The following is a 12,328-nucleotide window of genomic DNA, read 5'->3' as shown; positions in this document are numbered from 1 at the left end:
CGCTCCACAGCTGTCAGCCAGGGGCAGCTCAACCTCACCCCCTGGCTGAAGGGGAGGCTGGAGGGCATTGCTGGCTTTCCTCCTCCTGCATCTTCTGCCCAGGCATGGTCATGGGGCAGGACCAGAGCCTGCTGCGAGGTATCCCTCGGGCAGTGCCCGCTGCATCCAGCCGGGCCCCCAGTACCACCCGCCCCGCCGACACCAATCACCGCGCACAGGAGCCAGGGCCGCACGGCCGCTCGCATCCACACAGAGTGAACTTTTATTTCCAACAAAGAACAGCCCCTGCCCCAGGGGGAGAGAAGGGGGCACCGAGGCAGGCAGCCCCCCCCCCCCCCCAGGGCTGGGCCAGGGGCAGGGGCAGGGGGCTGGAGCAACGCCCGGGCTGGCCGGGGAGGCAGGGCTGCCTCGGTCCCCGGCTTCCCCAGGTGCACACAGTGCACTGCGTGACCAAATATCCAGGTATAAAAGAGCTAAGATCCTCCCTGCCCCACGCATCCGACCCCCCCACCCCACTCCCCTGCCACCCGCCTCCCCCCGCCCCCTCCCCGCCACCGTGCCCTGCACAAGAGTCAGTGGTCGCGAGCCACGATGGAGGGGGCGTGCGCGTGTGTCCGCGTGCACGTGTGTCCAGGCGTGTCCCGTGGGCGGCCGCCGCGGAAGGGAAGAGAAGAAAAAGAAACCCCACGACGAGACGGGAAAGGAGACGGGGGTGCGGTGCCCCCCGTGGGATGGGCACAGTCCGACGGGGAGAGAGGCAAGGAGCTGCGGTGCCCCCCCAGAGACCAAGAGAGGGGCGCTCCCATCCTCCAAGCTGGGCAGGCGGTGCCCGGCGCCGCTCACACCTCGGTCTGGAAATCGCCCTCAGAGACGTCGAGGCTCATGTGGGGCCTGTCCCAGTCGGCGCAGTGCAGCTCCAGCTTCTCCCGCTGCGCGCTGGGCAGGGAGCTCAGCGTCATGGCCTTAAAGGTGCTCCAGCTCCGCTGCTTCTGCTGCTGCAGCTGCTGCTCCTCCGGGCTGGTGACCTCCTGCCAGGGGACAGGGCGCTGGGATGGTGCTGCAGCTAGCAGCACCCCCCAGCTGCCCTGCTCCTGGCTCCCTGGGAAGGCTTGGGGGGAGTCCTGGAGGCAGCCGGGAGAGCAGTGGGAGCCCAGAGAGCCAGACTGGCACGGCGGTGGCATGGGAGAGCCAGTACCCAGTGGCTGAAGGAGATGCAAGGCAAAGGGACCAGGGCAGATGTGTGAGCTCACAGGGTCTAAAATGCCAGCAGCGTGCACAGGTCCAGCATGGGGATGGGGAGACTGGGGTGATGGTGAGGATGGTGATGAAGAGGAGCAGCCAGCAGCCTGGCAGTGGAAGGAGGGGGAGAAGCAGCTGCTCCGTGGCAGGTGAGCAAGGCACAGCAGCTCAGACCACTCCTGCCACCCCCCCCCCCAACCCTCCCAGGTACGCCCCACCTGGGGTCTGGCAGGGAGGATGCTGGCGCTTACACTGGACGTGCTCTTCTCCCCGCCGCCCGAGGAGACGCTCCACCGCTTCTCTCTCTGCAGGGGAAGCACCGTGGAGGTCAAAGCCCCGTCAGCCCAGCTCCCCCAGCCCCCACTGTAGGGAAAACCAGTGAGCCGTGGGGAAGCTCTGGGCCCAGCTCCTGGCAGACAAGGGCATCGGCCCGGGCTTGGGAGTAGGGAACTCCCAGCTACTCCACTCCTGTATTCTTCTGGGAGGGAGCCCCAGGCAACTCCTCAAGGGACCAAAGAGCTGGGGGGGGACACCCCACGGTCGAGGGGCCCACAGCTCGGGGGCCGAGGGGGTCCGTACCTTGGAGGCATTGGTGGCGGGTGCCCGGTACCGATCCAGCGTGTGGAACTTCTGGTTCAGCTCATGGTAGAGCTCGGAGTGGCGCTTCCGCGTGTGCATGACCTTCTGCAAAGGGGCAAGGGATGGGGGACACGGGCATGCGTGGCAGCGCCTGCCTCCGCCCTGCCCCTTCCCCTGCACTGCCTTCCCCGGGGGACCCACCCCCTGCCACCCCCAAAGGGCAGACAGAGGCCATGGTGCAAGTGCAGCAAGCCAGTGTCTCGGGGCTTGAATCAGCAGTGCCCCTTGAATGCCCACAGAAAGGACCCTGCCACCATACCCTGCTGGCTGGGACTCCTCGGCACTTTGGGCAGCACCAAGCTCACTGGCCCAGAAGACAGGTGTGTGACAGTGAGTGCCCTGATCCGCCCATGCCCATACCCATGCCCATGCCCGGGAACGCCCTGCTGGCAGAAGAAGCAGGGCAGGAAGGTGTCCGTGGGACTAACCTCGAAGTCCAGGTCTGAGTATCGTAACCGCTTCCTCTGGGGGTGAAACGTCCACGCCAGCCATGCCGGATGGGAAAGGAAGGAGGGAAGAGGACCTTCACTAGCTTTATCAGGAGAGAGGAGAGCAGAGGCCTCTTGCCCCAGCAGTGCTGGCATCAGGGGTGGGACAGGCCAAAGCTTGTGGGAAAGGACAGTAAGAGCTTCCCTTGCCGGCTGGGGTTTCCATAGCTGCTCCTTCTGCGCTGGCCTGGCTGCCTGGCTCCATGTGCCTCCTAAGCTCCCTACCCTCATTTGCATTCATTAATTAAGCAAGCAGGGGTGGTCGGGGGATGGGGCTGGCATGGAAGCCAGCTGGGATACCTCTGTGGGACCATTTCCCACAGGGCTTGAGCCAACCAGCGCTTCAATCCTGGTGAGGGGCAGCCTCCAGGGGTTAAGGAACTTGGTCCAGGGCATTCTAGCAGGCAGTGGCAGAGCTGGGACCCAATCCCAGCCACTGCCCTGCCCTCACCTCCACCCGCATGGGGCAGGGGTTAAGGCTGGCTTACTGGCTGCTGCCCAGTTACAAGCTGGTGGGGAGGAACAGACCAGGCCTGGTTTCAGCCACAGGGCAGCAGTGAACCCCCGGTGTCCTGCCCGCTACCCTGCACCGTGCTCGGAGCCGCTAGGAAGGACCCAGCACTGGGTGGGGGGCGGCGAGGGGAGCAGGGGATGGGCAGCAACATCGGTCTGGAGGATTCACTGAGGCCAAGAAGGCCGGGGGTGAGTGCTGTGTCCAGCCTCCCACCCCCAGGCTGGCCAGGGTGGCTGCATGAACCCCCCCCAAGCCATGGCACAGCTAACTCACCATTTGACACAGTGCCCACCCTGCGAGAGGGGCACAACCCTACTCTGTGCGCATGTGTACTTGCACATTGCCTCTCTTGCACCCAACGTGCACACACACACGTACCCATTGGCTCGCACTCATGCACACGCACTCTCCTGCATGTGTGCAGACATTTGTGCGCACCCTCCGGCCTTGCACGGGTTTGCCCATGCCTGCTCTTGCACCCTCCAGCGCCAAGTGTGCACAGGTGCACGTAAGAACCCAGGAACTGCCACTGACTGGGTTACACTATAGGTCCATCTTGCTCAGTCTCCTCTTCTTTCACGGCTCCATCAGGTCCCTGGACCTCCTGGTCAACCTCCTCCTGGCCCTGGCTAAGCTCACAATATATCTGAGCAGGAAGGAGACTCTAGTTGGGAGGACCCCCGAGGACTGCAGGGCTATTTTCCCATCCTTCATCCATTCACACCTCCAGGCAGTTTCACTGGGCTATGTCCACTGCTCCTTGGACTCGTTCGAGAGCCAGTGGACACCATCCGGTGTGCTCTGCCCACTGTGCCCCCTCGGTGCACCTGTTTTGAATCTATGACCCTCGCTACGTCTCCATTTTGTCATCATTTATCCCAATGAATCGGTGATATGCCCTCAGTGGCCCCCATCACCAAGGGCGGCTTATAGTTTTACTAGGCTCATGGTTTCCCAAAGGGGTATCAAAAGGCCTGTGCCACACAGTGGCAGAAGAGAGAAGGACCTGGCTATGGCAGTGCCCCTCACTCCTAATATCAATAGCGACGGAGGCCCCTTTCCTCCAAAAATGTGCTCAAGCCCTTTGAGCATCTGGCTAAACTCAGCTTCCACCACCCCTGGTGGCAACAAGCTTCACACGTGAATGATGTGCTGGGTGAAAAAAAAATTCCTGATGTTAAGTTTTCAACTTCCTACCTGCTAATTTCAGGTCGTAACACAAATCCCTGAAATTCCCTTGTGCACACGTGTGCAGTCTTTGGCACGTGTGCACACCACGGGCACTCTCCTGCACACTCCTGCAGACCTCTGCATGCTTCCCCCCTGCCCCCAGGCCCCCAGGCTCACCTCAAGTGACCCCACTTTCATGGCAGAGCCGGGCACCGTGCGGGGCATGGTGCGGCTGCGCTCTGACAGCTCGGAGGCCAGGATCTGCCGGACCGTGGGGTGCTGCTTGAACTGGAGGCCGTAGGCATGCTTCACCGTCCCGTAGGGCTGGTTCAAGTTCACGTTGATGTGATCCACCGAGACGAAGCTGGGGTAGGCCTCGGCCTCAGGTACTGGGCGCCCCTTGCCCGCGTGCGGCACCTCGTCCATCTGGATGTTGAGCTTGGCCTCATCCCGGCCGAAGGGCTTGAGGCTCACCGTCCGCCGGGGCAGCACCATGTAGTCGCCCTCCAGTGCCGGCTCAGGCGGGCGCATCCAGCCGTACTCCACCTGCCGCAGGCTGTTCTCAGGGCACAAGTACACGGGCCCCGGCACCTCCAGGCCCATGTTCTTCTTGGTGGGTGGGTCGCTCAGCTCGTTCAAGCCCTTGCCCACGCTGGGTGCCATCTTGGGCACCTGCACTAGGATGCTGCTGGGTGGGATGTTGCCGGGCAGGGTGGAGAATCCCAGGCCCCCTTCCGAGCTTGTGTTGAGCTTGGGGTCCTCATCGCCATCCAGGGAGATGCGGGACAGGGTGCCCGTGATGGTGGCTGGGTTGCAGGTGTTCACCTCCTTGAAGAGCACTGTGGCAAGGGGAAGGCAAGGAGACACGGGTCAGGCTCATGCGGGCAGCAGAGTGGGGGCATCCCCTGAGCATCAGAGGGGCACCATGGGGTTGGCACATGGTTTCGTGTCCCCTGTAAGCCCCTTCCCCCCATCCAGCTCCACCGCACCTGGGATGGCTCCACTTTGGAAGCTCACCCAAACTGGGAGCTCTTGGCTCTGCCCCTGTAGCCATAAGCCCCTCCGACTCAAGGGATGGAGCCATTCATGTCTGGCTGTAACCACAGAGGGGGCAGCCCCGATGCCAAGGGAGCTGTGCTCTGGGAACCTCCCTGCCTGGCCCTGTTGCTGGAAGCAGCCCCAGGCCTCACCTGTCTGACACGCCAGGTCAACGTCCTTTTCAAAATCTGTCTATAAAAACACAGAGAGAGGGCAAGAGGGACAGGGAGGGAGACAGAGAGAGAGGAGAGATAGAGGCAGGGAATGAACGCATCACAGGCAGCTACAGGGCCAGCGGCGTCATGCAAGGGGGTGCTTGAGACCCCAGCTCTCCCCATAAGGCTCCCAGAGGCAGTGAGTAAGTCTGCCATCCCATGCCAGGAAGCAAGCAAGCCCCGCGGCACCCTCTCAGCGCTGTGTCCCTGGGCTGTGGGAAGATGCTGTCCCCTCAAGGGCCCAGCTGGGCCCAGAGCCAAGCACCTGGTCTCCCCCAGCCTGGGTAAGGCAATCTGAGCTACCCAGCCCAGAGCCCTCACCCCTGCAGAGCCTTGGTACCCAGCCAGCCCTTCACCAATGCAGCCCAGGCATTTGCACACCCTGCCCCCTGGGCAGGGTGCACTCATGCTGGCATGTTTGCAATGCAGCGCTGCCCACACACTCCTTGGCATAGCGCCCACCCCCCAGGCTGCATGCCCCCGGCCGCCACGCTCACCATGATCTGCACCTGCCCGTTCTTGCAGGAGTCGGGCGAGTTCTCATTCTCGTCACTCCTGCACACCCCGATCTGGCATTTCACCACGTCCTGGACCTGTCGGGGAGGGTCAGGGGGGCAAACGTCACTGCCCCACAGCAGGAAGGGTGCAGGGCCCAGGGCAGCTCTGTGCCTTCAGATGACCCCTAGGATCCATGTCCCACCCCGAGCCCACTGGTTCTGCCCAACATGCCTGCCCCACCAGCAACCTGGGTCTGGGAGGGCAACAGTGGAGGCAGAAGATAGCAGGCCCCTCTGGCCTTGCTCTCAGCCGGCACCATGGAGCTGGCTGGGATGGGTTGGAGTGACTGCTTCCCTGCCAGGACTGCCTGGCACCAGTGCAAAACAGAAGCACCCATGAGCCTGCAGACAGTAGGGGTGGGAGTTTCACTCCTAGACCTCTTGCAAACTCTGTGCCTCTGCATTTCCACTCTGCTCTCAACTCCCTTCCCGTGGGGGCACGTCATCCCCTGGTAGCACCTGTCTTTACCACCCAGCTGGAAGCTCACCCATCCCTTGCTCTCCAGGCAGGGGCTGTGCCAAGCACCCCGGGTCTTTGTAAACTGGTCCTGCCTCTCCCCAGCTGCCTCTCTCCTGTACTCCATAAAGCCCATGCCCTCCAGCTGCTCCGGACCCCCAGCTCCAGACTCAGGCTCCCCCCAGGGACAGAGCCACCTTCTCCCCCACCTCATTGCCAGTAGAGTAGGAGCACCAGGGCTGGGTGCATGCTGTGGCCAGGGCTGCGATCTCAGCTAATGAAGCTGCTGCCTGCAGCCTGTCCTGCCGGGGCACAGATGAGCAGCCTCAGAGGGACGCTGTCTCCAGATGGATGGAGGGTGCTAACACTCCCCATAGACCCCCCTTCCTCCCCCTCCACAGACCCCTGCAACCTCCATCTGATCCAACACTGAGTCTTCATTCGCCTGGTCTGCTCTAACCACCTCTGGCAGGCAGCGAGCTTTTGGCTCTGGGGTGGGAAACAAACCCAGAGCACGGCTGGCCTTCGAGCCCCCCTGAGTAAGCAGTAAAGCAGCCCCATGCCCCTGCCAACTAGGCAGAGGGAAGGTGAGCCAGGCCACTGGCAGTTACCCCAGAGTCTCTCCTTGCAGAGGATCAGGACCTTTGCAAAGGCAGGGAGGCCTTCAGGGTGGAGCTCGGAGTGGGCAGTGGGGTGGCACCCCCGGGGTGCTGTGCCAGCGTATGCTGCGGGGTGGGCAGCGGGGCTTACCTCGCGGCGCAGGAAGCAGTGTACGGTGATGATGACAAAGCCTTGCACCGAGTTGAAGACAGCGAAGAGGACCTGGAAGAGGATGGAGCGCCGGTCGGTCATGGCCAGCACGGCAGACATCCAGGTGAGCGCCAGCAGCGGCAGGACCACGCAGGAGCTCCACAGCGAGGCCCTGGGCGGGAGAGGGAGGCACTGGGGTGAGGAGGGCAGAGCCAGGCCCAGCGGAGGGTGCTGCAGGGACAGGGTTGGGGTGGGGTGTGGAGGGAAGACTGTGGCCAGGGGACTGGCACGAGCCCCCTCCCCTGAGCTGCAGGGTCCTGAAGCATGGGGGTGCTCAGGGCAGGGGGACCAGGCTGTGCTGCAGACTGTGTGGGACATGGACATATGATTCTGGCACATATGGGACAGAGCCCCCAGTGCTCCCCAGCGCCTCAGTCCTGCCTTCCCCCGCTTCTCAGCATACACCCCCCCCCCCCCCACGTGTGCGTACACAGACACACAGATACATACAGATGCATGTGTTTGTAGACACACTTGCATATATATGTATGTGCATACATATGCATGTACACACATGCTTACACACATACATACATACACACACCTATAAACATGCAGACATGCACACATGCATACATAGACACGCAGATGTGCATAGACACACATACACAAGTGCACAGACACATGCACACACATATGCAGACACATACACAGAAGTGCATAGACATGCACATACATGCATACATAGACACACATAAAGACACACACACACCCACCAGTCATCCCTTGCGTCCCATGACCTGACAGACTCCCAGCACAAAGGCTGCCCCAATCCCATCGCTGTCTGCGAGAGACCCGAGTGCTGTCTGTGCTCAGCACTGTAGCCTGGGCACCATCAGGGCAAACCTCCCCTCATATGTCCGGCCCCCTGGCATCCTGGGCGGAGGTGCGCTGGGCAGCCTGGGAAGGAGTCTCTGCAGCCAGCCAGTTCTTGACCTCACTGCCCAGGTGGCCAGCCTGTGTGCCAGCCCACCCCGGGAAGACTTCTGCCAGGAGGTGGAGCAGCCATCAGAGGGGAAGGTGGTAAGGGGGCCAGGACAGGGTCCCTGGGCACTGCCAGGAGTTACAGCCATGGGAGCAAGAATGGAAACTGGCTCAGGGGAGCAGGCATGGGATAGAGGGGAGGGGAGGGGAGGAGGGGGTGCTATGGGGATGGGGGGCAGAAACCAGAGCTGGAGTGCCTGACTTCTGCTCTCCCAGCCCAGGCCCAGAGCTTGGCTTTAGTAACCCTATGGATGGTTTTCCACAGCCTTTTCTTTCCTTCTTTTTGAATGAATGACCCCATCCCAGCCAAGGCTGGGCCCCGTGACACAGCCGTAAGCCTGGTGGTAGCAGCAGCCATGCAGCCCCAGGGCCTGGCTGGAGCATCCTAAACAGCCCACGCATGGCTCTGCATGGGCAGGTGAGCCTGGGGGTCACCCTCCCTCCCTGCCCCGCAGGGGCCCGGGCACCGTGACACTCTCCCGTGCCTTGTATGGGCAGCTTCTGGGCTGAGACCCACCCTTGCCACCCAAACTTTGCAAGCTCAGCCACCGAACAGCCACAGCCGCTGAGGGGGAAGGCTCCCTGCTCTGAGGTCCAGAGAGAGGGCTCAGCCTTGCCCCCGGGGTGGGATGCCAGACGTGCACCCTGGCAGCATGTTTCTGCCCCCAAGAGCAGGCTGGCTCCCCCTCCCCATTTGGCCCCTGGAGCTGGAGGCTGCAGCATCCTGGGCTGCAGACTGAGAGGGCAAACATCTCAAAGCTGACGTGGCAGGGTGCCCCACTCACGTGCCCCCCACCCAGGAAGGAGAAGTGTCCCCAGGAGATGGTGGTCCTTGCTGAGCAGCTGTGAACATGCAGGAGCAATGGCAGCGCACCCATGGGGCTGCACACACACGTGCATGGAGGGGCAGAGCCAGGGCCCGTGCCGGCCAGCCTGACAGAGCCCCGGACACACGGACAGCCAGCGAGCGCAGCAGGCATGCAGCGTGGAGCGACCCCGGGTGGGCAGCATCCTCCAGCAGCCGGCCCAAGGGGGGACGGGTCCCAGAGTGGAGGGGCACCACGGGGACCCAGGGCAGGGGCGCCTGGGAGCAGCCTGGGGCCGAAGGAATTGCCACAGGAAGCACTCGCCCATGTGCTGAACTGGGGAACCCCCGCACCCCGTTACCCACAACCCCTGCAGCACCCCAGAACCTGCACCCACTACCCAGTACCCACAAACCCCTGCAGCACCCCAGAACCTGCACCCACTACCCAGTACCCACAAGCCCCTGCAGCTCCCCCAGAACCTGCACCCACTACCCATTACCCACAAACCCCTGCAGCACCCCAGAACCTGCACCCACTACCCATTACCCACAAACCCCTGCAGCACCCCAGAACCTGCACCCACTACCCATTACCCACAAACCCCTGCAGCACCCCAGAACCTGCACCCACTACCCAGTACCCACAAGCCCCTGCAGCTCCCCCAGAACCTGCACCCACTACCCATTACCCACAAACCCCTGCAGCACCCCAGAACCTGGACCCACAACCCATTACCCACAAACCCCTGCAGCACCCCAGAACCTGCACCCACTACCCAGTACCCACAAGCCCCTGCAGCACCCCAGAACCTGCACCCACTACCCATCACCCACAAACCCTTGCAGCTCCCCCAGAACCTGCACCCCACTACCCATCACCCACAAAACCTTGCAGCACCCCAGAACCTGCACCCGCTACCCAGTACCCACAAACCCCTGCAGCACCCCAGAACCTGCACCCACTACCCAGTACCCACAAGCCCCTGCAGCTCCCCCAGAACCTGCACCCACTACCCAGTACCCACAAGCCCCTGCAGCACCCCAGAACCTGCACCCACTACCCATCACCCGCAAGCCCCTGCAGCTCCCCCAGAACCTGCACCCACTACCCATTACCCACAAGCCCCTGCAGCACCCCAGAACCTGCACCCACTACCCAGTACCCACAAGCCCCTGCAGCACCCCAGAACCTGCACCCACAAGCCCCTGCAGCACCCCAGAACCTGCACCCACTACCCATCACCCACAAACCCTTGCAGCACCCCAGAACCTGCACCCACTACCCATTACCCACAAGCCCCTGCAGCACCCCAGAACCTGCACCCACTACCCAGTACCCACAAACCCCTGCAGCACCCCAGAACCTGCACCCACTACCCATTACCCACAAGCCCCTGCAGCACCCCAGAACCTGCACCCACTACCCATTACCCACAAGCCCCTGCAGCACCCCAGAACCTGCACCCACTACCCAGTACCCACAAGCCCCTGCAGCACCCCAGAACCTGCACCCACTACCCAGTACCCACAAGCCCCTGCAGCACCCCAGAACCTGCACCCACAAGCCCCTGCAGCACCCCAGAACCTGCACCCACTACCCATCACCCACAAACCCTTGCAGCACCCCAGAACCTGCACCCACTACCCATTACCCACAAACCCCTGCAGCACCCCAGAACCTGCACCCACAAGCCCCTGCAGCACCCCAGAACCTGCACCCACTACCCATCACCCACAAACCCCTGCAGCACCCCAGAACCTGCACCCACTACCCATTACCCACAAACCCCTGCAGCACCCCAGAACCTGCACCCACTACCCAGTACCCACAAGCCCCTGCAGCTCCCCCAGAACCTGCACCCACTACCCATTACCCACAAACCCTTGCAGCACCCCAGAACCTGGACCCACAACCCATTACCCACAAACCCCTGCAGCACCCCAGAACCTGCACCCACTACCCAGTACCCACAAGCCCCTGCAGCACCCCAGAACCTGCACCCACTACCCATCACCCACAAACCCTTGCAGCTCCCCCAGAACCTGCACCCGCTACCCAGTACCCACAAACCCCTGCAGCACCCCAGAACCTGCACCCACTACCCAGTACCCACAAGCCCCTGCAGCTCCCCCAGAACCTGCACCCACTACCCAGTACCCACAAGCCCCTGCAGCACCCCAGAACCTGCACCCACTACCCATCACCCGCAAGCCCCTGCAGCTCCCCCAGAACCTGCACGCACTACCCATTACCCACAAACCCCTGCAGCACCCCAGAACCTGCACCCACTACCCAGTACCCACAAGCCCCTGCAGCACCCCAGAACCTGCACCCACAAGCCCCTGCAGCACCCCAGAACCTGCACCCACTACCCATCACCCACAAACCCTTGCAGCACCCCAGAACCTGCACCCACTACCCATAAGCCCCTGCAGCACCCCAGAACCTGCACCCACTACCCAGTACCCACAAACCCCTGCAGCACCCCAGAACCTGCACCCACTACCCATTACCCACAAGCCCCTGCAGCACCCCAGAACCTGCACCCACTACCCAGTACCCACAAGCCCCTGCAGCACCCCAGAACCTGCACCCACTACCCATTACCCACAAGCCCCTGCAGCACCCCAGAACCTGCACCCACAAGCCCCTGCAGCACCCCAGAACCTGCACCCACTACCCATCACCCACAAACCCTTGCAGCACCCCAGAACCTGCACCCACTACCCAGTACCCACAAGCCCCTGCAGCACCCCAGAACCTGCACCCACTACCCAGTACCCACAAGCCCCTGCAGCACCCCAGAACCTGCACCCACTACCCATTACCCACAAGCCCCTGCAGCACCCCAGAACCTGCACCCACTACCCAGTACCCACAAGCCCCTGCAGCACCCCAGAACCTGCACCCACTACCCATTACCCACAAGCCGCTGCAGCTCCCCCAGAACCTGCACTCACTACCCAGTACCCACAAGCCGCTGCAGCTCCCCCAGAACCTGCACTCACTACCCAGTACCCACAAACCCCTGCAGCACCCCAGAACCTGCACCCACTACCCATTACCCACAAACCCCTGCAGCACCCCAGAACCTGCACCCACTACCCATTACCCACAAACCCCTGCAGCACCCCAGAACCTGCACCCACTACCCATTACCCACAAACCCCTGCAGCACCCCAGAACCTGCACCCACTACCCAGTACCCACAAGCCCCTGCAGCTCCCCCAGAACCTGCACCCACTACCCATTACCCACAAACCCCTGCAGCACCCCAGAACCTGGACCCACAACCCATTACCCACAAGCCCCTGCAGCACCCCAGAACCTGCACCCACTACCCATCACCCACAAACCCTTGCAGCTCCCCCAGAACCTGCACCCCACTACCCATCACCCACAAAACCT

General features: G+C 62.6%; 1 protein-coding gene across 9 annotated transcripts in view; it reads right to left on the bottom strand.

Annotated features, from left to right (window-relative positions):
* Positions 1 to 244: 244 nt before the first annotated feature.
* Positions 245 to 12,328, bottom strand: part of ADGRB2 (adhesion G protein-coupled receptor B2) — a 72,175-nt gene continuing 60,091 nt past the window's right edge. For 6 of the 9 annotated variants that reach the window (XM_090057241.1, XM_090057242.1, XM_090057246.1 and 3 more), the window contains 8 exons: positions 7,068 to 7,239; positions 5,801 to 5,896; positions 5,241 to 5,280; positions 4,228 to 4,889; positions 2,307 to 2,342; positions 1,819 to 1,923; positions 1,491 to 1,544; positions 245 to 1,202 (listed from right to left, as the gene is read on the bottom strand). In XM_090057241.1, coding sequence (XP_089913367.1) covers positions 840 to 1,202; positions 1,491 to 1,544; positions 1,819 to 1,923; positions 2,307 to 2,342; positions 4,228 to 4,889; positions 5,241 to 5,280; positions 5,801 to 5,896; positions 7,068 to 7,239 — 1,528 coding nt within the window. In that variant the 3' untranslated portion in view covers positions 245 to 839. The remainder of the gene's footprint in view (positions 1,203 to 1,490; positions 1,545 to 1,818; positions 1,924 to 2,306; positions 2,343 to 4,227; positions 4,890 to 5,240; positions 5,281 to 5,800; positions 5,897 to 7,067; positions 7,240 to 12,328) is intronic. The other 3 variants (XM_090057244.1, XM_090057248.1, XM_090057250.1) reach the window with 1 other exon arrangement.

The sequence above is a fragment of the Crocodylus siamensis genome, chromosome 7 (genome assembly GCF_052110815.1).
Source record: "Crocodylus siamensis isolate JL-2025a chromosome 7, ASM5211081v1, whole genome shotgun sequence".
Taxonomy (NCBI): Eukaryota; Metazoa; Chordata; order Crocodylia; family Crocodylidae; genus Crocodylus; species Crocodylus siamensis.
Note: the sequence above shows the minus strand (reverse complement) of the source record. Positions and strands in the feature narration are given on the sequence as shown.